This window comes from Ammodytes marinus (assembly GCF_949987685.1).
Source record: "Ammodytes marinus genome assembly, chromosome: 22".
Taxonomy (NCBI): Eukaryota; Metazoa; Chordata; class Actinopteri; order Uranoscopiformes; family Ammodytidae; genus Ammodytes; species Ammodytes marinus.
In genome coordinates, this window is record NC_137226.1 from 9,869,532 (window position 1) to 9,890,016 (window position 20,485).

The window sequence follows — 20,485 nt, forward strand, 5'->3', positions numbered from 1 at the left end:
AACATGCATGTCTTTTGTCCTGTTAGTAAATGTCAAACTTTATAAATTCATAGAGCCAAGATATAAAAATGTAGCAGAAATTCAAATCCTATAGAAATAGTGTCAAAATAATGTCAGCAGTGAAAACCTGGCTGATATAACTGTCTAATTTTAAAGAAAGGTTTTATAAATTGACTTATTTATTATGTACAATACAACTACATACTACAGAACCCAAACTAAATGTACATTTTCAAGAATGGGCAAAACAATTCAAACATATTCTCTTACAAAAACAAGATGAAGGATTAATGCTTTTCTTTTTTTCAATAGTAGCATCGCATTTTGGAGCATTAGGAATTTTCTTGGCCAGCGGATCAACAAGAGCGTGGAGATGGAGCGAAGAAGTAAAGGGCCAAAAGGATGAGGTAGACCACCACTAGAGCAGTGCCTGCAAAACAAAACGCAGATACAAATCTACGTGTTAATTCAAGTATAGCTACACTTTTCCACTCAAAAATAATATATATATTAGAAAAACAGGTCATGGGGACATATCATGTTACCCGGTACCTAGGAACATGCATAGTTTAAGTGTTAGATAATCTTTCCCCTCCCCCCAACACAGCTAGTTATTTTGTTGGTCTCTCTGAATTGATTAAGCTTTTTGCACTGACTTACCCTGAAAGTAATCACATTTGCCATCCATGAAGATGTAGTTGACCAGAATGACACTGAAGATGCTGCACCAGAGATGAATATCATTGAACACAAGCACAAATCCAACATCCTGGGGGAAAAAGGGATTTTGAAGTCATGATTGGAACAATTTAAATTATGGCAAAAGGCATCATTAAATAAATGCAACAAATAAACTGGGCACTTACAAAGCAGGCATTGAAGAGTATGAGCAGTGGAATCTGGATCATGCAGACCTGCACAGCAATGCAACTGCCTACTTCAAGGCTGTAGACCAAAAATGTAACAGTTGAAATGTTTGTAACAATTCACCCATGTATCAACTTGTGAAAAAGATTGTGTGAAGTTTAATGCTGTTTAAACTCATGTGAAAATGTATTTCACCTATGAGTTAAACTAGTCATTTCTCAAAATTGAGGAATGCCATTTTATAAAGTGTAATAATCCAGTCTGTGAAATAGAACTATACTCGTACCTCAGGCTGATGTTGTTTTGCAGTGCAAACTGCATTCCATTGACAATCTCAGGAAGCTCTGGCACCATGGCCAACACTGTGACACCAATGAATAACTGCCAAAGGGGGACAGCATCGGGTACCAAAAATCATTACATACTACATCCACTGAGGTTTCATAAAAAACAAACAAGCATCTTAACTCTTTTGTTGCAAACATCTTATTTGATTTAGTATAAAAAAGGGTATTCCAGGTTGTGTTTTTCGGGGTTTGCATTTTCTACCATATACTAGTATAGTCTTATCAACCATGGATGAATGAAGCTTGGAATCTAAAGGAATTTTCCCCTTTCTCAGAAGGCATATTGCATACCTGGGAGATGGAGGAATGGGTGAGCATGGGCCCGATGTTCTCTGTGGTGAGGTCAGCGCAGCAGGCCATCAACGCCGTGGCAAGAATCAGCACTCCAAGAGCTCTCCACCTGGACCAGTGCACTACATGATGTCCTCCTGGGCACAGAAACACTATGAGCTCATGGATGTTGAACATTTGTGACTTACCTTACTGTTGAGGGAAATTTTGTCCTCCCCTTTCACATGCATCAAATCAGGTTCAAATAAGGTTTGAACTTTTTCCCTTATTTAAGTTCTTCACTCTCCCATCCTAAAGGGTTTTGGCATGCACGCACAGGCTCAACTTTACCTCACTGCAAAAGGAAAGGCTTTTCATGCAAAAACGGTTAATAAAGCAGGCAACAGGCAGTCAGTACATCCCAGTATCATTTCCCTTCACCCAAAAGATTAAAGAACACAGCATGCATTCCCCACAGACTCCACACACACAGACCTGTGGCAACCACCTGGCTGCTGGTAAAAATGTTGGAATTAATACACGCGTTGGCTCCGAGAAGACGGTCAGTGGTGCCCTCACCAGTGAGGTGGTAGGTGCTGGTGCCCTCTCTAGCGTACTGACCGTGTGCGTGGCCCCCATGGCCATCGCTGATGTGGATATCATAGATGTGGGAGTGGGTCTTCAGCGTGAAGATCAGGCCGATCAGGTATGCAGAAGGCAGCAGCACAGCAATTGTGTAAACCAGTGGCCTAAAAACATATAATTTTTTTTTTATATAAGAAATTTAAAAATATCGAGTTCTTTGCTCTGAACAACTGCCTGTGTGAAGCACTTGGACTTACTCAATTTGGGCCAGAACCAAATGTGGGTCAGTTTGAGTCTGTTAACAAAAAAAATTGAGGTAAAATGAATAATCTTTTTTTTTTTTTTTACACACACACACACACACACACACACACACACACACACACACACACACACACACACACACACACACACACACACACACACACACACACACACACACACACACACACACACACACACACACACACACACACACACACACACACACACACACACACACACACACACACACACACACACACACACACACACACACACACACACGTTAAGTGAAGTAGCGCACCGTGTCGTAGTGACAATCCTTGCAGACGAAGGGTACGCTGCCATTTCCTGGAATAATGGTGCAGCTTTCACACATCAGATTGCCGAATATCTTAGAGAAGAGGGTGGGAGCAAAAACACCTGGGGACAACATCATAGTAACATGACAGGTCAAGTTATGAGTTTTAGTAATCTGTTGGTGGATGTTTTTAAATATTTGTTAAGGTGTACATTGCAGGTTCTAGGGGAGGGGAATTTGTTTACATTTCCAGAGCCTGCAGTTAGTTTACAAAACACATATTCACTACATGTCATTCTTAGTATAGAATAATTCTATCATCGTAAATCAAAGAAAGAATTTCTACGAGGCACCAGAACACAATACCAGAATATGTTTGTTAACTTAACTGTGGGCCCTGCTGCTGTAAACAACAACAACAGTGACACAGTTACTTTTCAGGAAGCGTTCTAACTTCTAACAGTGTTCCAGGGAACCAATTTTCCTGTGGGAGGAAGTTTGTTTATTCACTAATGAGAATATACCTTAGCAAATGTGAACTTCTCTGACACACATTAAGTTACATAGTGCACCTTTAAAAAGTGTACCAACGTAGTTGCCATAAATACCTCCTATGGAGATGAAGAGCAAAGCCGAGCTCACGCCTGCTGAACGACTGTTAAATCTCTGCTCCCGGTGTTTTATGCCGCCGATGATCATACAGATACCCTATGCAGTTGACACAGCCGTTAGGAATGATGCCAAGAAATTCAGAGAGAACCAATCGCATTACAAGAAAGACTATGTATTCTATTGATATCTACACGTGTTCAGTTGGAACTCACGGGTATGAAGAGAATACACCCGAGCAAGGTCCCGGTGAGTGCCGCTTTAACGATCTCTTCATAACATTTTGTGCCAGCACGCTGTCCCTGCAACAGTGCCGTGATGTAGAACGTCATCTCTGTGATGGAGCCAAACGTTGCGTTTACCACCGCTCCCACTGCAAAGTTACTCTGTGCAGAAATGCTGTTGGAATACACACAGGTTAGCACCAAGCATTAAATATACTGTACGTCAAAATTCATTGGGGGGAATATGACACTATACAAGTCTTTACTTTTTTTCCCCCCCTTTAATTCACATACCTGGCTATACCCTTGCCGATATAGTAGGATAGAGGAATGATGGAGAAGATGGCTGTGGCAAACTTGGTCTCCGTGCTGAAGTATTTGTGCTCACGGTCAGTGTAGCCAATGATTAAAGTGAATACTACCAGGGGGAGCAGGTCTGTAAGGATCACAAACTTAAGGAGAACAAATGGGTGAACGGATTAGGATTGTATAAACTTTAAAATACATATATCAGTTGAGAAGAATGGATAGATACATTTCTTCAGCTATAAGCATTTGCTACTCTTTTGTAGGAGCAGAATTGACATTGAGAATAAAATTCAGATGTTTTTCTGTCTCATGCACAAAACTCAACTATAATATATTTTGTGACTGCAGGAGCCTGGTATGTCACTATGTTAATGCCATCTAATAGTGACATGCGTGACCCCTGGCAATGCCCCTAGATCCAACCAAACGAAAAAAGGATACTGAGCGCTAAAATGTTAACTCCATGGACAGTGTATTTGTAGTAATACACATTGAAAGCATGATAACAGCATAAGATGACTCTGCTGCCGCACCAGTTTGTCTGCAAAAGAGAACAAAAACAATCAAGTTACATAATGAATGTATAGAATGTAAGCAGTCTGTTAAAGACAGGGTTTAAATAGGGATTTGTACACTGCAACAGCTGGTGCTATCAGTCACTTCAACATGTGGAGCACTTCAGTAACTTGCTACCATAGATAACACAAAGGATATACAAAGTATAAAGAGTAATACCTTGTGGAGGGAAGGTTTTGCGCAGATTCCTTGCCTTGACAAACCTTCTGACTATTAGTCACTGATATTTCACAAAGCGACTCTGTACCTTTTCTAGTTTGTGAAAGTGGACTTCCTCTGGTGCCATGAGGAGGACAGTGGTCATTGTGCGAGCGTTCATCTTAGATACAGGTATGGTGAAAACCAGCAGCCAGGAGAGCACACAGGCCAGGGAATGGACCACAGCTAGGATGGGATAACCCAGTATCAACCAAACATAAGTACTGACGCGACACTGCAGAGAAGGACAAATAAATAAATAAATATAAAAAAATATAGAAATGTTACTAAACTGCCTTTGCACCAAGCGATTAAGAACTTCTCACCCAGTGATTTGAAGTTTTTCTAAATGGTCGTTCTGGGACAGGAATCTCAATAGGGATTGGGGAAGACATCAGAAGGGGCGCGGAGTCCTTTTCCATGACGGGGTCCTTACTGTCCTCGCTATCCCTCTCTTCAGGAATGACCTCACACTTGAAAGGCTTAATAATGGATCTCTTGACCAGATCACCCTCCTGAAAAATGGCAGAGTATACAACAGGATGAGGTGTACAGTCACGTGTTGGAACCATCTAGATCGGTCCCTGCTACTTTTGCAATGAACCTTCAGTTTTTGTTGATTCTAGCTGCACCTTTGGACAAAAGCGGTATTTTTTTTATGACACCAGCGCCCAAGCGCATTCCTGGCAGAATGTCCATTTGTTGAGGAAGCGAGTGAGGACTGTAGGATGCATTAGGATTAGGTACTTTACTAATATGTTACTTTGTGAGATTAATAATGGTTATAGGACGAGGGTGAAGCAAAGTAAGCTTTGATTTAGTACCCTTCGGGAAACTTTTTTTTTTTAAGATATTTTTTGGGCATTTTTATGCTTTATTGATAGTGCAGAGAGACAGAGGTGAAATGGGGTAGAGAGGGGAGTGACATGCAGAGAACAACCGCGGGCGGGAATCGAACCCGGGTCTGCTGCTGGGCCCGGTCCGGGGGGGGGGGGGACGCCCTACCAACTGAGCTGCATGCAGTAAATCGGTTTGTCTAAGTTCCCGGGAAAGGCATTAATAATATGTATATCATAAAAAAGTTGTTTTCTCTGATGGTATTGTTTGCTGTTACAGGTAATTTATGATAATCAGAGGAAAAATTAGACTGCTTAATGAACATTTACAAGTTCCTCATAGTAGGTTTAAGTATGGACATCCAAAGACACAAAGGGTTCATTGAAAAAGGTGAAACTGTCTAACAAATTACCTTGTCTACCGACTTCCCAAAAGGCCAGATAAAGTACCACGCCATCTTTAAACAAAGTTTGCCTAAAAAATACAAAATAGCATGAAATTTCACATGAAATTAAAACTTCAACGACTCTTTGAGTGATGCTGCTATTTTATAGGACACATACCATAAGGGGCACCCAAGATTGTTAGAAACATCACAAGACCAATGAGGAGGTAGACCAAAGATATCCACCATCCAAATAAAAATACATATGCTATGTTCCCAAAGGTGAGCACTGAGCCTGAAAGAGAGAAGAGAACATAAGTAAGTTATTGTTTACCTGTAACAACCCCATATTTACCTGTATGAGCATGAAGCTCAAAAAGGATGGAAGAATATACCTTCTTGAGGTTTAACAATGCTGAGATCAGAGTGGAGCTCTTTGATGATGTCTGATTGGTCCTCGATGGGCCTCTCCGTTACGTTCCCTTTCCACTTTCTGAAACCAAACTGAAAAAGAGTGTGATTTTAGATTTGGGACTATTAAGTTTAATGTAGTGCCCCCCCTCCAAGTCATGCAGGTACCCTTTGGAATACCTTTGTGGCCTCAGTGGTGACACCGCCACCACCCATTGAAAACACTTATTTGAACCACAAAAGGGAAGCAATAACGCTTGCTTTTCCCCCCCATCTGGATTTTCAAATGTCCGAACGGCTTTTCAAATTCAATAAAACTGGAAAAAAGTGGGAAAGGATTTGGAGTTATAGCACACCTTGTAGTTGTTGGCCTCCCTGTGTGCCTCCACCTCATTATCAACTCTGATTGTGGTCTTTGTGGTGCCGTCGTGCCAGCCCTCTTCTCCACAACGCGACGGAGTAGAACGGGCTTCTCGTGACGGAGTGGACTGGACTGAGGTGCCGTGTCCTCCTGCAACAAAAAAATACCAACTGTGCTTATCGGTTGATGTTTTCATTTAACAAGTTAGGAGATCTGCTGTTGAGGTTTCAAATTAAACTATGGTTGTTTGAATTTTTTTTTGTGATATCAACTAAGGTCTCCTTTACCTCTGGGGACGGTGAGGAAAGATTTGGGTGTGAAGGCGCAGAAGTGATGGGCAGAAACCTCTGGAGAGAGCATGCCCTCTGCGCCTAGCTCCGGATGCTGGGGGCCTACAGAGGACCAATCGCTTGTGGACATTTGCCGTCGAAACCTGTGATGCTGGTCATTTTCGACACAGTTCTCTGAATAAGGAGAGAGAGAGAGAGATAGAGAGAGAGAGAGAGAGAGAGAGATCGATAATGGAGAACAGTCAATATCTTGTCATGGTTTGAATGTTTTGCAGAGTTGGGCTGAATCAATCCTGGAGTTAATGTATTGCATTAGGACCCAGAGGGATGTCATACTGTCATGGCACTGAAAAGGTGTGGAGGTTGGTTGACAGACGTCCATGACCAACGCCCTCGGCAGTGTGTGACTAACAAAAACCTCCTGAGAGTCATGCAGGGTCCTCCCCCCACTCCACCCTGTCAACATGCTGTCTACCAAGACAGATTACATTATGAATGCATTGCAACGCACACAGAGATAAGAAAACTCAGCCGACTCTGCTAGGCTTTGGAAACAAAAATAGAAACCTGTTGGTTTTGCTGTGTATAGTCCATCTGCCTATAATGTTTTTCAGGAGAATCCTACTTTCTACTCCTTATCACCACCCATGTCTGATAAACATGTGAAGAAGAAGTGAAGGATTTAATGTATAGATTTTGGTAACAAACAAAGCAAGCCAATTTAGTATAGGCATATGCTATTCAAAGTGCTTTACATAGAACTCCAACTATAAAAGATGATGACAAAGAAAAACAGAACAAAGAAAACAAAACATAAGAAACAATTTGGTAGCAACTTGAATTTGGCTGCAACAGCTATAGGTTGTGGGGAGATGACAGAACGGTCTTAGCTGGGGCCTGGGGATATTGGTCGGGAACAATCCCCATTAAAAGAAGACTACGTGTTTTAGAAGCCATGCTTTACACACAATTCTCAGCTGTCAAAACCTAAGCAACCAGTAGCCTATAATAAAAACCTACCAAATGTGACCTCGTTAGCGTTAAGAAGTGTATACTGACTTCCAAACAGTTCTTCGAGGACTAAAGGAACTTTATGTGGGTCGACAGTCAATTAGAAATGAAGAAGCGAAATGTTTTTAAATCTCCCAGTTTAGCTAAAATTAGGCGGGTGGGGTGATTTTGATGAAAGCGCCCGAGACAAAGTTGAAATGCAAGGAGGAATATGGGGAAAACAAATAAATTAAAATAAGATAAAGAGAAAGCAATGACAAAAGTTTGTCATTTTACGATAGTGTTGGGTTTTGGAATCCGTTGTGAGGGTTCAACCGCGTGAGTGAAGTGGGGAAATGGAGGTCACGCGACAAAAGGTAGAAATGTTTGGTCTCACTCACCTGAGTGGTCAGTCGCAGATCTTCTCCGCAGGTTATCCGCATCACCCGGCACCAGCAACAAGTTTTTCTGAGACATTGTATCGGTTGTGTAGCCTACTGTACGTTAAAGGGTTCGTCTCTCCTCTTTGTATGGAGCCGCTGAGCTGTCACTGACTGGTCGCTCACAACAGGCCGTCTGACCCCCAACAAAGAAGCCGAAGAGGAGGGTTCGGGGTGGAGTACCAAGGGAGATTTCAAACCTCACTAATTTAACCTGGCCTACTCCTAAACACTTGCTTTTTTCCTTCTTATGTTTTTTCGTGTCTTTGCCATGGTCGTAAAATAAATACTGATTGCATGATAAAAAAAAATCGCTTTCTCCGTTTTCTTTGGTTAAAGATGTAGGCTAGATGTGTCATTTTACATGTAAGCTTTTAACTATAGAAATGTAAAAAATCTTCGTTCACATCGTGAATTTAGTTAAATTGTATTTGTATAAAATAAAGTGTAACTTGGAAAACAGGCAAAAGGTAAAAACCTATTTTATTGTTTAGCTGAGTTTTTATTTATTTAAATGGTTAAGAGTTTTTGAGTATTCTGTAAAAAACATTGAGTATTGGTAAACTTTGTTAAATGAGCTTAATCTGGGTTTTTTCAGAATCCGTTTTTTTTTCTATTTTTTGGACAATGGGATGCTTAGCTCGTTTAATCAAATGCAATAGTATTAGCCTACATGGGAGGTACAAACAGGCCCGGTTCTAGACAGTTAGATTAGGGTGGGCCTGTAGAAATTTTAGGTGGGCACACTGGGCAGAGACCTAATTTATTTGCCCTTGTAAGACCTCTGCGTCTGCTTTTTGGCACATTTACTGTGAATTGTGTAGAACACAATATGCAAATATACTTTGAGTGTTGCTGTGTGGGAGATTTGATTCTTGCATATTTTTTTTCCAAAATGTTTATGAATAACATATAATATACATTATATATAACATAATGTATCTTTTTTATCGCAGTATTAACTGTAGGCAGCCTGAGCTGTTAACTATTAACTATCTACCAAAACATTGTATTCCTTTTAATGTATGATAATTTACATTTCCATAATATGATGTTGATATCAAACACACAAACTAAAAAAAAAACTAAATACAATTTTTTTTTGGGGGGGGGGGGGGGGGGGGGCCTGGCAGTCGGGACCCTTAACAACCGCTCATTTCGCTAATGCCTCGGGCCGACTCTGCTGACCAGTGACCACTATAAGCGGGTGGGTAACTTGGAGGTAGGCTGTCCTGCCCACCCAATAATACAATTAGAAGCAATGCATGGTAATGGTATATTCTTTAGTATTAATTAATTGTCTGAATTCTATTTCACATTTTCTTGGACAGCGAATTAACAGGTCTGTCCGATAGTGGGTCTGGACTTCCACCTAGAAAAAGGTACCGCCGGCCCTGGGTACAAACTGTGGCAAGTGCGACTGTTTGACAATACTTTCAAACAACCACGCAGGAAAAAAAAAGTGTAGGGTAACTTTTATTTACATATAAAAACAAAAAAGTACATCTGCAAAGTCAAAGTGACAGTAAACTTTTCTTTCTGTTTGTATAGAGTTTGGAGTCACATCACAGAAAGAAACACAACGCTTGCTGGTAGACCATAATCTTTTAGACTGCTTATATGAAGATTAATTTAAAATGTATAACTTCTCATAGCATGAAAAGTGAAACAGGAGTTTTCCAAAGTAATCTTCATTAAATTTTTTAAAACTCTTTTTTAATAAACTTTTTTTGTGTGGATATCAGCTGTGTTATATTTTGCTGCCAAACTCTCTATATTGTTGAATCCATAGAGTTGTGGTAGGTAACTTCTAATAATATAAATAAATCTCTATCATACCTCAAACATGACTAACCAGACACATATATTAGACAAACTAATTTGTGTCGGTAAGAAAGCGCTCTATCACAGCCTACTCCAGCATCATTTATCCACACAGTGTAAAATGAAAATACTAGTTGATATTTGGTTACAGCACAAGTACAGTGACAACCTTTTTGACTCTTCCCTTTTTTTATGTCTCATCAGCAGAGTAATCAAGTGACTTGATATATAAATCTGTACAAATAATACCCTTATTGAGTAATCTATGAACAGCCTATGTACAGTACATACATTGAGAAAGACAGACTTAGAAATAAAGGTGTTTAGATGTGACTTCTAAGCCGACAGGAGTCTAAAAATACAGTGTACAAAAATATTTTCAAACTGGACCTAAGAAGAAGAAAACACACATGAATGTCAGTTCAGATTGAATATATACATCAGATAAACAATAGAAGAAATACTGCTGGAGAAAAAAAACACATTTAAAAGAAATGTTTCTACAAGGAGAAAAGCTCATTCAGGAAAAACAATGGCAACTTCATTAATTTCAGTCTTTTTCTTCAGGTAAACAGTATGCTCATTGTTGGTTTATAGCAATGCACTGTACAAATACCTAGTATGCTTTTGGACTCTGCTACTTTTTGAATATTAGCTGATTAAAAAGTACTGAACAATGCTTGTTGTCCAAATAGCTTTTTGGCAAAACCAGTGAAAATCTGCTTCCACAGGTTTCCAACCAGATAGGGCAGAAAAACACAGTTTCCACGCTCAAAATGAGACTGACACATGACATCATGTAACTACTATCTTTACAGATGTCAATAAAATTAGAGAAAGTAAGGACACGTTAAATTGGGGTTATTCCATTTGAATCTGAAGTAAATTATCATCGAGACCGGCATGTCACCACCTTAAACAAGGCACCTGTTGAGTACTGAATGAGTTATCTTATACATCATGTACATACACATGTATCAGAAACTCTTAAAGAAACCTCTCTAAAGTCACTTGGCAATATTTTCTGTGAGATAATGGTTAGTACTGCAAATTAACTGTACATAAACACAACAAGAGATGAATGGCTAAATAGTATGGGGAAGAGAGAAATGCAATATTAAAATATAATACAAAAATAACTGGGTTACAGTTTATTTGCAAGTAGCCCATTTTAATTTTTTTTTAAACCTGTATTGTTTACTGCTTCAGACTGGTTTTACTGTCCAGGTTTAGAATGTAAAATACGTATAACACAAGCAGTCAAAGAATAAGAATATAACTGGCTTTCAAAAGGCTGGCTTTTTATTGACCGCCTACATCTTCAAATGTCCACTCTGGTCAATTCAAAAACAAGTTGAATGTGTCAATTAGTAACCCATTCACGACACCTTGACTTAGCCGGCTACGTTCAGAGTTTAATGCTGCTGATGAATGCATGGGGGGGGGGGGGGGGGGGGGTTCAGAGTAAAGAGATCTATTTCAAGCCATGTTAAGTTTAGCTGCCTCATTGGTCTTGTCATCTCGGAGTTGCCTTTGAAATTTTATTGGACACAAATAAAAGTATATAAAAAAATATTTTTTTCATTAACTTATTCACAACATATTTTTCACTTCATCCCTTTGCTTTTTTTCAAAGAAAAAAAAAGAAAAAAACTGACCAGCTTAGATCTATCTTGGCCTACGGGCATTGGGAATTAGGTGCACATTTGTAAGAGTTTTGAAAGTATCCAGCACTTTTTATTCATAGCTAACTGTCTCGTGTACCGCAAAGCAGTATATTGGAGCTAATGCTCTTCAGAAGTCAGAGTCAGCATCCATGAGCTCTGCCTCCATTAAATTGGTCCGGGAGTGAATGGGTCCATAACCGGGCCTACGACCGGCCGGTACCCGAGTTACATGGGCCAGATCCATGTCTCCGGGGTAACGGGAGGATCCACGGGGCTGCCACGATGTGGAGGCTGAGGGGACGCAGCGCGGGCCTATACCCAGATCCTCTGGCCGGTCGTTGAGGGTTTGTGGGTTGGACAGTCGGCTGCGGCCATAGCTGTTCCAGCCGCTCTGGTATTGCGGGTAGGGACACCTCTCCTCACAGGAAATGGCTTGGGAGGGTTGGAATTCTTGGTAAGACCCTGGCAAGACTTCCTCCTCCAGCCTATGCTGCTGTTCCCGCAGATTAGCGACCAGACTGGGGTGGCATGGCAGCTTGGGCAGGCGAGGCACCGAGCTGTGACCAAACTCACGCTGGCGGTAGGCCTGGTGGTCAACCACCTCCTCGGCCGGACGCACCTCCTTCTTCCTCTTCTTCTTCTTCTTTTTCCTCTTGATCATCTCTGGTGAGATCTCAGCCTCAACCATCCACAGCCTGTTCCTCTCCTCTGGAGGCGGCACTGGGAGCAAAAATACAGCAAAAAATAAATTGTTGATCAACAGTCCTATTGATGAAGAAAACAGGAAAGGATGTAATCAAAGAGGGATTAAAGGTGAGGTCAGCAATCATGTAGAAAATGTTTTTGTCAAATCAGTGAATATCTCCTCACAATCCGCACAATAGGCTGTGTATAAAAACTGGATTTTTTTCAGCGCACACACACACAGTACAGGCAGGTATCAGATGAGGATGGTAGCCTTGGTCCACACCCAGGTACTCATAGTGAGGAGATATTCACTGATTTTGACAAAAATGGATTTGTCAACAAGCGTTCTCCAAAATTGCTGACTCTACCTTTAAAGGCAAGACATAGAGAAAGTAAGCAACATTTGAGATACTTTTCATTTAGAGTAGTAGAGTTATTGCCTCTAGCTCTCACCTGGTGTACCAGTAGGAGTAACAGAGATGTCTTGAGGCAGGATGGCACCTCTTCTGGCCACCATCTTAGTCACATGCTGCGCCCAAGCTGATGACATGTCATTCGATGGCTCATTTAGTTCAAAATTGATTCCAGCTACGATTGAGAAGAAGACAAACCGTTAAATTCTCCAGTTATGAAAAAAGCTAAGGAGAGCTTTAAATCCAACGCGCTCTTAATGGCTCCCCTGCGATGCCTCAATAGCTCTGCCAGTCAGTCATTCAGTTCTTAGCTACAGATATAAAAGTTGTAACCGACCTTAAAGCCTCTGCTCCACAGAAAAGCAAATGAAAAATCTTTTCTGGCCAAGTTTGAAAGAAAAAGAAAATAGTGTGGTTCACAACTTATCTACAATAACCATACCAACATGAGGTATTCACACCACTATAAATGACCCAAATAAAATGCCTTGCAGTTTTGGTTGTTTACCACAAGGTGGAAGTATGCACACATCACAATACAATACAATAAAGCAAATACCCATGCACACTTTAGACAATAATAATCTGTAATCTATCCTAAAACCCCAGTTATTCTTCATGAACACTCACCCACTGGCCCGTCATGTGACACTGTGTGCATGCTGAAGGACAGTTCCTTCTCCGGGTCTTTGTGGAGCTCCTTCCTCATGGCAAAAGCCTTGGCGATCATCTTGCTCTTCTTGATCCTCTTGGGTTCATCGTCACTGCGGCCGATAATTCTGAAACAGGAAACAGCAGGCAGGTTGAGAATTTTTTACGTCACTTCGGATGAGTCCGTCTTAAGCCTAAACTCAAAACAATCATGGGCTGCGTTCCAAATTGCATACTTTTACTTTTCTACATACTAAATCTGACCATTCAAATAATCTAGTTAGCATGCAGTAGGCATACAATTGGGACATACTTTTACTTATTTATTTCATCATAACATTGCGCCGTGATCTTGCCTTTTATACTGTATACGTCCCATCCCTGATTGTTTTCATACGGAGGCTTTGTCGATGTGACGTCACTTCCGGTGTGCACTGGATTGTGGGTCAGAATCCCCCAAATACCATGCTGTTTTCAACACTAAAAATCTCGGCCAGATGTAGTAGACATCCGGTCATTTTTAAGCATGCTGCATTTGACCACAATAATTCAGACATCCTAAATCTTTTTTCTACCATACGAAATAGCAGAAAGTATGGGTATTGGAACGCAGGGAGGAACATTAATGTTAGGTTTCACGTTCCCCTTCGGGTCTTGCTTACTTGCACCAGGTCCGTTTCCAGATGAGGATGGTAGCCTTGGTCCACACCCAGGTACTCATAGCGATTCCCGTGCCAAACATGGAGAACAGATTGATCTTCTCCACCATGAGGCTGGGCCGGTTCTTAATGTTGCATTCTGGGATGGGCTTGTTGGTCTGAGAGGCGATCGTCACGTTGGCTTCACACCTGTTAAAGATATGACAGGAGGAGGCGATTAACTCTACGTCTACGCGATGCCACATTGGGCCTCTTACCACCTTCTGGCTAACATGACTGAGGTACATTCAAATGCTGGATCTAGTAAATAAAGTATTTTACACGTCCAGGGAAGGATAGGGCTTAGGTGACTTTTTTAGGCTAAATGAACTGAAATCCAGCCAGTGTCAACATTGTGGGGAAATAGGGCTGCATTCACAGGCGGTTGGAGCGGCGGTTTGGGAGTCTCAGCAGCATCAGTTTGTGGATTTTTCTGTGTGGAGGGGTTTAAGCCGAGACGTAATCCTGACGTGGGGCAGGTGTAAAAAACCTTTGCTAGTGCCCTACCTAGCAACATAAGTGACCAACCAAAGTGCAGCAGCTAAAGAGGACTTTAAAAAAACTTACAGCACGTATTCTCTGAAGCTCCTCTCCCATTCGGCCTGGTTGAAGAAGTCGTAGAAGTGGCAGCCAAAGGTGATTAGAACAAAGCCAAAAGCGAGGAATCCAAAAATTCCTAACAAAGCAGACACAGAACAATGATTATGGGAAAAATGTGGAATAATGTGTAAAATTATCGCAAAAAGTACAATAGAAATTCTTGCTTAATATTTGCTCTTTGCAGAGAAGTTAACTGGAGGCATAAGTTCAAAATGCCATACCTAGTCTCAGCATGGTCTCGTTGATTTTGCTGGCCGCTTTCTCGCTCAGCAGTCCCGGGTGGTTGCTCTTGATTGAAAACAAAGTCATGACACCTGAAAAGACAATTGAATGAAGTCAGTATCTGTGAGAGCCTTCCATGGGGATGAATTAGTGAAGCACAGAGACATAGAGATTTGGATAGAACTGCTTTTCCAAGTATTGGTAAAGTTTATCACTGTACCCCGAATGAGGAAATAGCCGCCAACAACGAGCACCACCCCAATGGGAGCCAGCACAAAGCCAGCCCGGTATCTGTAGTTCTTGTAGCCCACAAAACAGATGCCGCTCACCGAGTCTCCGTCCACCTGCAGGAGCACAACACAGCAGAGCCACAAACAAATGAGAAAAAAGGGAATGTTCGTTCTATTGAATGATATTGATATGATATTTTTCAGCCCTCAGACCATGCCTCCCTGCCTACACACCTCGGCGATAGCCAAGATGGCCACAGTGAGGACGAATGGGATGGACCAGGTGACCATGTGGAAGTAGGAGGTTCTGCCAGATAGCGGCTGGTGCGTGGTGCCCAGGGCTTTGAAGGACGTGTGCCAGGCGTAGGTCAGCATGACAAACCAGATCACACCGGACATCAGGGAGTAGTACACAATGATGAAGATGGTGACACACGACAGCGTCTCCGAAGACCTTTAAAAACAGAGCAAGGTGGATGTGGTTTCTTATATAAAATAACAGATCATTTTGTCAATTGTCCAAAAAGATGTTGACATACGAGGGCTCCCCGAGTCGCATGGTGTTGTCGCTCTTGCACACAATCTCGTCGCGGGCGCCGTCCAGGAACTGGGCCAGCCAGCCGATACTGCCCACGAAGAAACAGGCGTTGATGTAGAAGAGAATGACGGCTGGGTAGCGGTTGGAGTTCTTCCAGTCGGCGAGGAATGTGGCCTTGAAGAGGAGGACGGTTTGAAAGTTAGAAAGTGAGGTTAAACAGGGCTTTTTTTTACAAAATTTCTACAAATTATGAAGGTTTCCATTTAAATATAGACCTTTACGATCAATACAGTTATCCTTGTCCAAAAGACAACAGAGAGAATTGTGGGTGCTGTAGTCTTGTCTCACCAGGGTGAAAAAGGTGCAGAGGAGGGTGATGGTGCCAAAGTAAGCGATGTAGGCGTGCATGTCGTTGTGCTCCTCCTCGGTGAACAGAGGGTTGTCACACTGGATGCCGCAGCCTTCCACGTCCTTGTACCAGCTGGACTGGATGTCTGTCTTCACCAGCGGAGCTTCACACTGGCCTGTCGTGTTGAACTTCAGCTGCACCTCGTTCTGTACACAGGAGGACGCAGTGGGGAAGATGAGCCTCTACTTCTAACTGTACACACTATGTAACTTTGGGTGTGTCAGAGAAGTGAACATTTTCTAAGATAAATTCTCAAAACTGAATAAACACTTTCCTCACAGGCAAATGTGATCCCTGGAACACTGTTTGAAATGAGAAAAGTTACTGTTTCACTGTTGTTGTTTCCAGCAGCAGGGCCCACAGTTTGGTTTACAAACATAATCTAGTCTTAAGTTTGGTTCCATGTTCCTCAGAATAATTTAGTCTTGATTTATGGTGATAGAATTATTTAATACTAAGAATTTCATGTAGAGAAAATATGTTTTATAAACTAAGTGCAGGCTCTGAAAATGTGAACAAATCCCCCTCCTCCTGAAACTACATAGGACACCTTTAAATGCTAAAAAGCATCAAACGAAAGTCACGTATTAACAAAGCTTACCGAACAGCCCAAGGGGAAATGGTCACATTTGAGGAAGTTGGGCCAGCCCCTCTCCTGGTCGACAATGCTACAAGGCTTGCGGGTAGCTGAACACAGGGTCTGGCTGGGCAGCTCCACTCGACCGTTCTCACATTTGGGCATGTAGATGGCACAGAGCAATGGCTGGATGACGGACCAGCAGCGAGGAGCGTTCCGCAAACCTTATAGAGTAAGGGGCAAAACATTCAAGTTACATGAGATATGTACAACTGGATCAAAACAAGTATTTCTTTATCAGACAGATGGTGATCGAGCAATGAAATCTAACAAAGATGAGCACATAGCGCATGTACATAAGTTATGATAAACGTGATAAAATCAGTTTTATTATAATTGACTGACTGACTGTTATCATCTTCCACCATCGTGCCTGCAATTTTTAAACTAGGATTGTCAAATAATCGATCACTCGACCAACAGTAAAATTGATTGACAAAATCTCAGTAAAAAAATGCAAACCCCTTTGCATATTCCAGCTGCTCCAATGTGATGGTTTGTTGCTGTTTTCATATGATTCAGAAACAGAAGGCGACTGAGTATTTTCCAGGTTTTAAAAGTTGTTCGGACAAAAAGTAGCAATTTGTGAAATATGCTTTGTGGCTGGGAGATTGTGATCAGCACTCTTTGCCATTTTCTGACATCCTTTGGGCACACCAATAAACGTTGTTCTAAGTATTTAGAGTAACACATGTCTTGAAAACACAAAGAATGCAAATATTTAATAAGGGACTGGGCCAGATGTATGATATATGTCATTATGTAAGTACCTGGAGAGTAACAACAATTCTTCCAGGTTTGATGGCCTAATAACTGGTAAAAGCATAACATAAATATATATTACTGTGTAGTTTAAGCTCCAGCATTAAGGATTGATATACAAATGTATCTGTTTAACAGAGTGTATTGGTCCCCCTAAGGTTATCTGGGAGCCCTTGACTCCTGTGTGGCAGTGACCTGGTTCTGACAGGTCATTAGTGAGACGCTTGTGAATGTGAAAGTCCTCTTAAGGAATATCTAAAAACCCTTCTAGCGATAGTCTCCTATTGTTTCCTGGCTGACACCTACGGGTAATTCCCTTTGTTGCCTTTGATGGCTTTTAACCTTTATTATACTATCTATGCTTTTAACCAACCCCTCCATTTCCGGTCGAAGCTGAGTGTTTGGGACCTCTCATCGCAGACCATTGTCACAGCAATTAACATTATTATAGTGAATCTACCAAAACATCTGGACCACTCATCAAAGTGATACCACACTTATAATGCATCTATTATATAATTGCTACAAAATAAAATGAAGACTGAGGTGTTTTATTTTATTTATTATTTTATCATTGTCACATTAGATGAGAAATATAAACTTTTCTGAGTTAACTACATTATCCCCATACTACTTCTACTGTGTAGTCAATAATGTGTATACAATAGTATTCACTTGATAAATGTAATCATAATCACCCTATGTAGCCTATAGGCTGCTACATGTTTTGGCATTTTATCTCCTATGGTGCACTGTCAAAATTTGGAAACTACTGTTTTTCTGATTGAATTAAAAGATGATCACCACTCCTCTTCCTTAATGCATATTTTAGCTTTTTATTTGACCCATCAAAACTCACCGGACCACATGGTCAACTTTTCAAAAGCTTCTTCTTGAGTTTCGGAGTCCTCCGCCAGGACCAGAGACGTGTGCGTGTAGGGCAGAGGCGATCCCAGACATGTGCTGTATTTCAGTGCTTCGCAAGTCGTGGTTTTCTTGCATTTATCCTCTAACAGTGTCCCGTTGGGAGACAACACTGCCCCGGAGCCGTGCAGCCAGGCAGCCCAGACGCACAGCATCCCGTACAATCCAACAATGGGGCTCCTCTGGCCGTGGGAAGACATCTTGGGGAGAGATTTTCAACCGTACAAGAAGGAAAAAAAGACGAATTACTTGGAACTCTTTGGAGTTTCAATGATCCCGTTTGCCGAAAAAGCCGAAGATGAAGTCGTATTCGTTAGATCTCGAATACGTTTCCAAACGCGGCATGGTGAGAGGGGGAAGCGCTTTTTAAAGTTTTCTCGCAGTCCTCCCAAACTTTTTTATCCTGCACTTCTCGTCCGATCCTGGCTGGTTCCTCCAGAACTCCTTCATTATCCAGATTCCCAACAGTTCCAAAGAGAAAATAAAAAACTGCCCTCGACGCTAGAAAAGACGATCCATCAACCTAAAAGCCATATAAAGTATTAATTTAAAGCGTTTTTAGGCTGGCTACGAAAAAGACATCAAGCCGAAAAAGTTGTAGATTCGCCCTCCCCCCACTTCCAAAAAACTTGCCATGAAAAAAAAAGTCTGGATTTCTGTAATAGGATCTCTAGCTCAGACGCGCCACCCCCTTTTCCATAGCGCCCCCCTTTTTTTAAACTGGCAGAAAATTAAAATGAGGCATTGTCCCGTGAGGTGATTTTTGTCCAGGTAAAGTGTCCGATGAGAGGTTTTCTGAGGCTGTGATGTTGTATTCTCGAGTAGCAGTCTGGTGTTTGGTTGTTTTTCCCCCGTCTCTGGTATGCACAGTGTGGGGGGAGAGCCTGGGCAACAAAACCTCCCCTCCCATCCCCCTCTGCGAGTGGAAGAATGTGCCTTGTGGCAGGCTTCCTTCAAAGTTCCTCATCTCAAGGACCCCCAAAACAGCACACAGCCCCCCCCCCCCCCCCCCCCCTTCTCCCATATCTTATAGGAAAGGATCTTTGTAGTGTGTGGGACATCATACACCTGTGGCTTCTTCAAGGGAAGCAGAAATGTGTTATCCGTTTTATGAAACCCTCCTCCTCAATGAGGTGGTCCTCAGACCTTGAGTGAGAGTGACAACTACCAAAATAGCAGTTATGAACTATATGAATCTATAGGCCTACATATAATTCGAATGTATGTGCAGTGCACCCACATTTTGTGTATCTAAACTAGTCAAAAACGAAACCAAGTTAAAACTTTAGTGAGTTGTTGCTGATGCTGTTTAATTATTATTTTTTTTCTGTCAGACTGATAAAAAAGCATCTGACAGAAAGCAAACAAGCAATTGAAGAGATGAGCAATAGCCTATACATTATGTACATTATAATATCTCAGACTAGGCTATATGAGATATGGGGGGGGGGGGGTGAGTATGTAGAAGGGAAACAGTTAATAACTCAAAACTACATGAAACTAGTTTCCTTTGGGACATCCATAATGGACTGGGCTTCCTGTCAGAGTTAAAGTGGCTGCAAGGATCTCCGAAAACTGCTGAACGTGAAGCATTAGCACAAATAAAAGACAAAAGTCAAGCAGTCACAATATTATTTTTTTATGATGACGTATTAAGGTTTATTTTAATATAAGAGTTCCAACTGGTCAAAGCTCGACCTCCTTGCTGTTGTTATCACATTAATTGGACAGTGCACTTGTGGTATTTGCATGGCTGCAGATGCTTTGTTTCTCCCCCGGTGCTCTGAGTAAAAACTGGGGTAACTCTGCTCCCTCCTCTTTGTGTCTGTGTGTGTGTGTATGTGTGTGTGTGTGTGGGGGGGGGGGGGGGGGAGGAGGGAGAGGGGGGGGGGGGGGCTCCTTAAAAAAAAAAGCATGGACCACACACAGAGCGCCTGAGCCAAGGCCAACACAGTCACTCTC

The 20,485-nt window shown here is 41.7% G+C and overlaps 2 protein-coding genes across 2 annotated transcripts; both read right to left on the bottom strand.

The window, feature by feature from the left end:
- Positions 1 to 356: 356 nt before the first annotated feature.
- Positions 357 to 8,298, bottom strand: cax1 (cation/H+ exchanger protein 1; the record flags this gene model as incomplete). Its single annotated transcript, XM_080051509.1, has 20 exons — positions 357 to 430; positions 661 to 769; positions 867 to 945; positions 1,154 to 1,248; positions 1,506 to 1,639; positions 2,064 to 2,233; positions 2,327 to 2,364; positions 2,635 to 2,753; positions 3,240 to 3,339; positions 3,456 to 3,639; positions 3,759 to 3,900; positions 4,215 to 4,314; positions 4,597 to 4,782; positions 4,874 to 5,062; positions 5,797 to 5,858; positions 5,948 to 6,064; positions 6,165 to 6,273; positions 6,537 to 6,691; positions 6,829 to 6,933; positions 8,223 to 8,298. The coding sequence occupies 20 exons, from the start codon at positions 8,296 to 8,298 to the stop codon at positions 357 to 359; spliced, it is 2,343 nt and encodes a 780-aa protein (XP_079907635.1).
- Positions 8,299 to 9,730: 1,432 nt separating this feature from the next.
- Positions 9,731 to 19,129, bottom strand: smo (smoothened, frizzled class receptor). The gene is made up of 12 exons (XM_080050714.1): positions 18,459 to 19,129; positions 16,802 to 17,001; positions 16,140 to 16,346; positions 15,793 to 15,965; positions 15,488 to 15,707; positions 15,244 to 15,367; positions 15,023 to 15,115; positions 14,769 to 14,877; positions 14,166 to 14,351; positions 13,483 to 13,631; positions 12,893 to 13,027; positions 9,731 to 12,472 (listed from the first exon to the last, which is right to left on the bottom strand). The coding sequence occupies exons 1-12, from the start codon at positions 18,721 to 18,723 to the stop codon at positions 11,880 to 11,882; spliced, it is 2,454 nt and encodes an 817-aa protein (XP_079906840.1). The 5' UTR covers positions 18,724 to 19,129; the 3' UTR covers positions 9,731 to 11,879.
- Between the last annotated feature and the right edge of the window lie 1,356 nt (positions 19,130 to 20,485).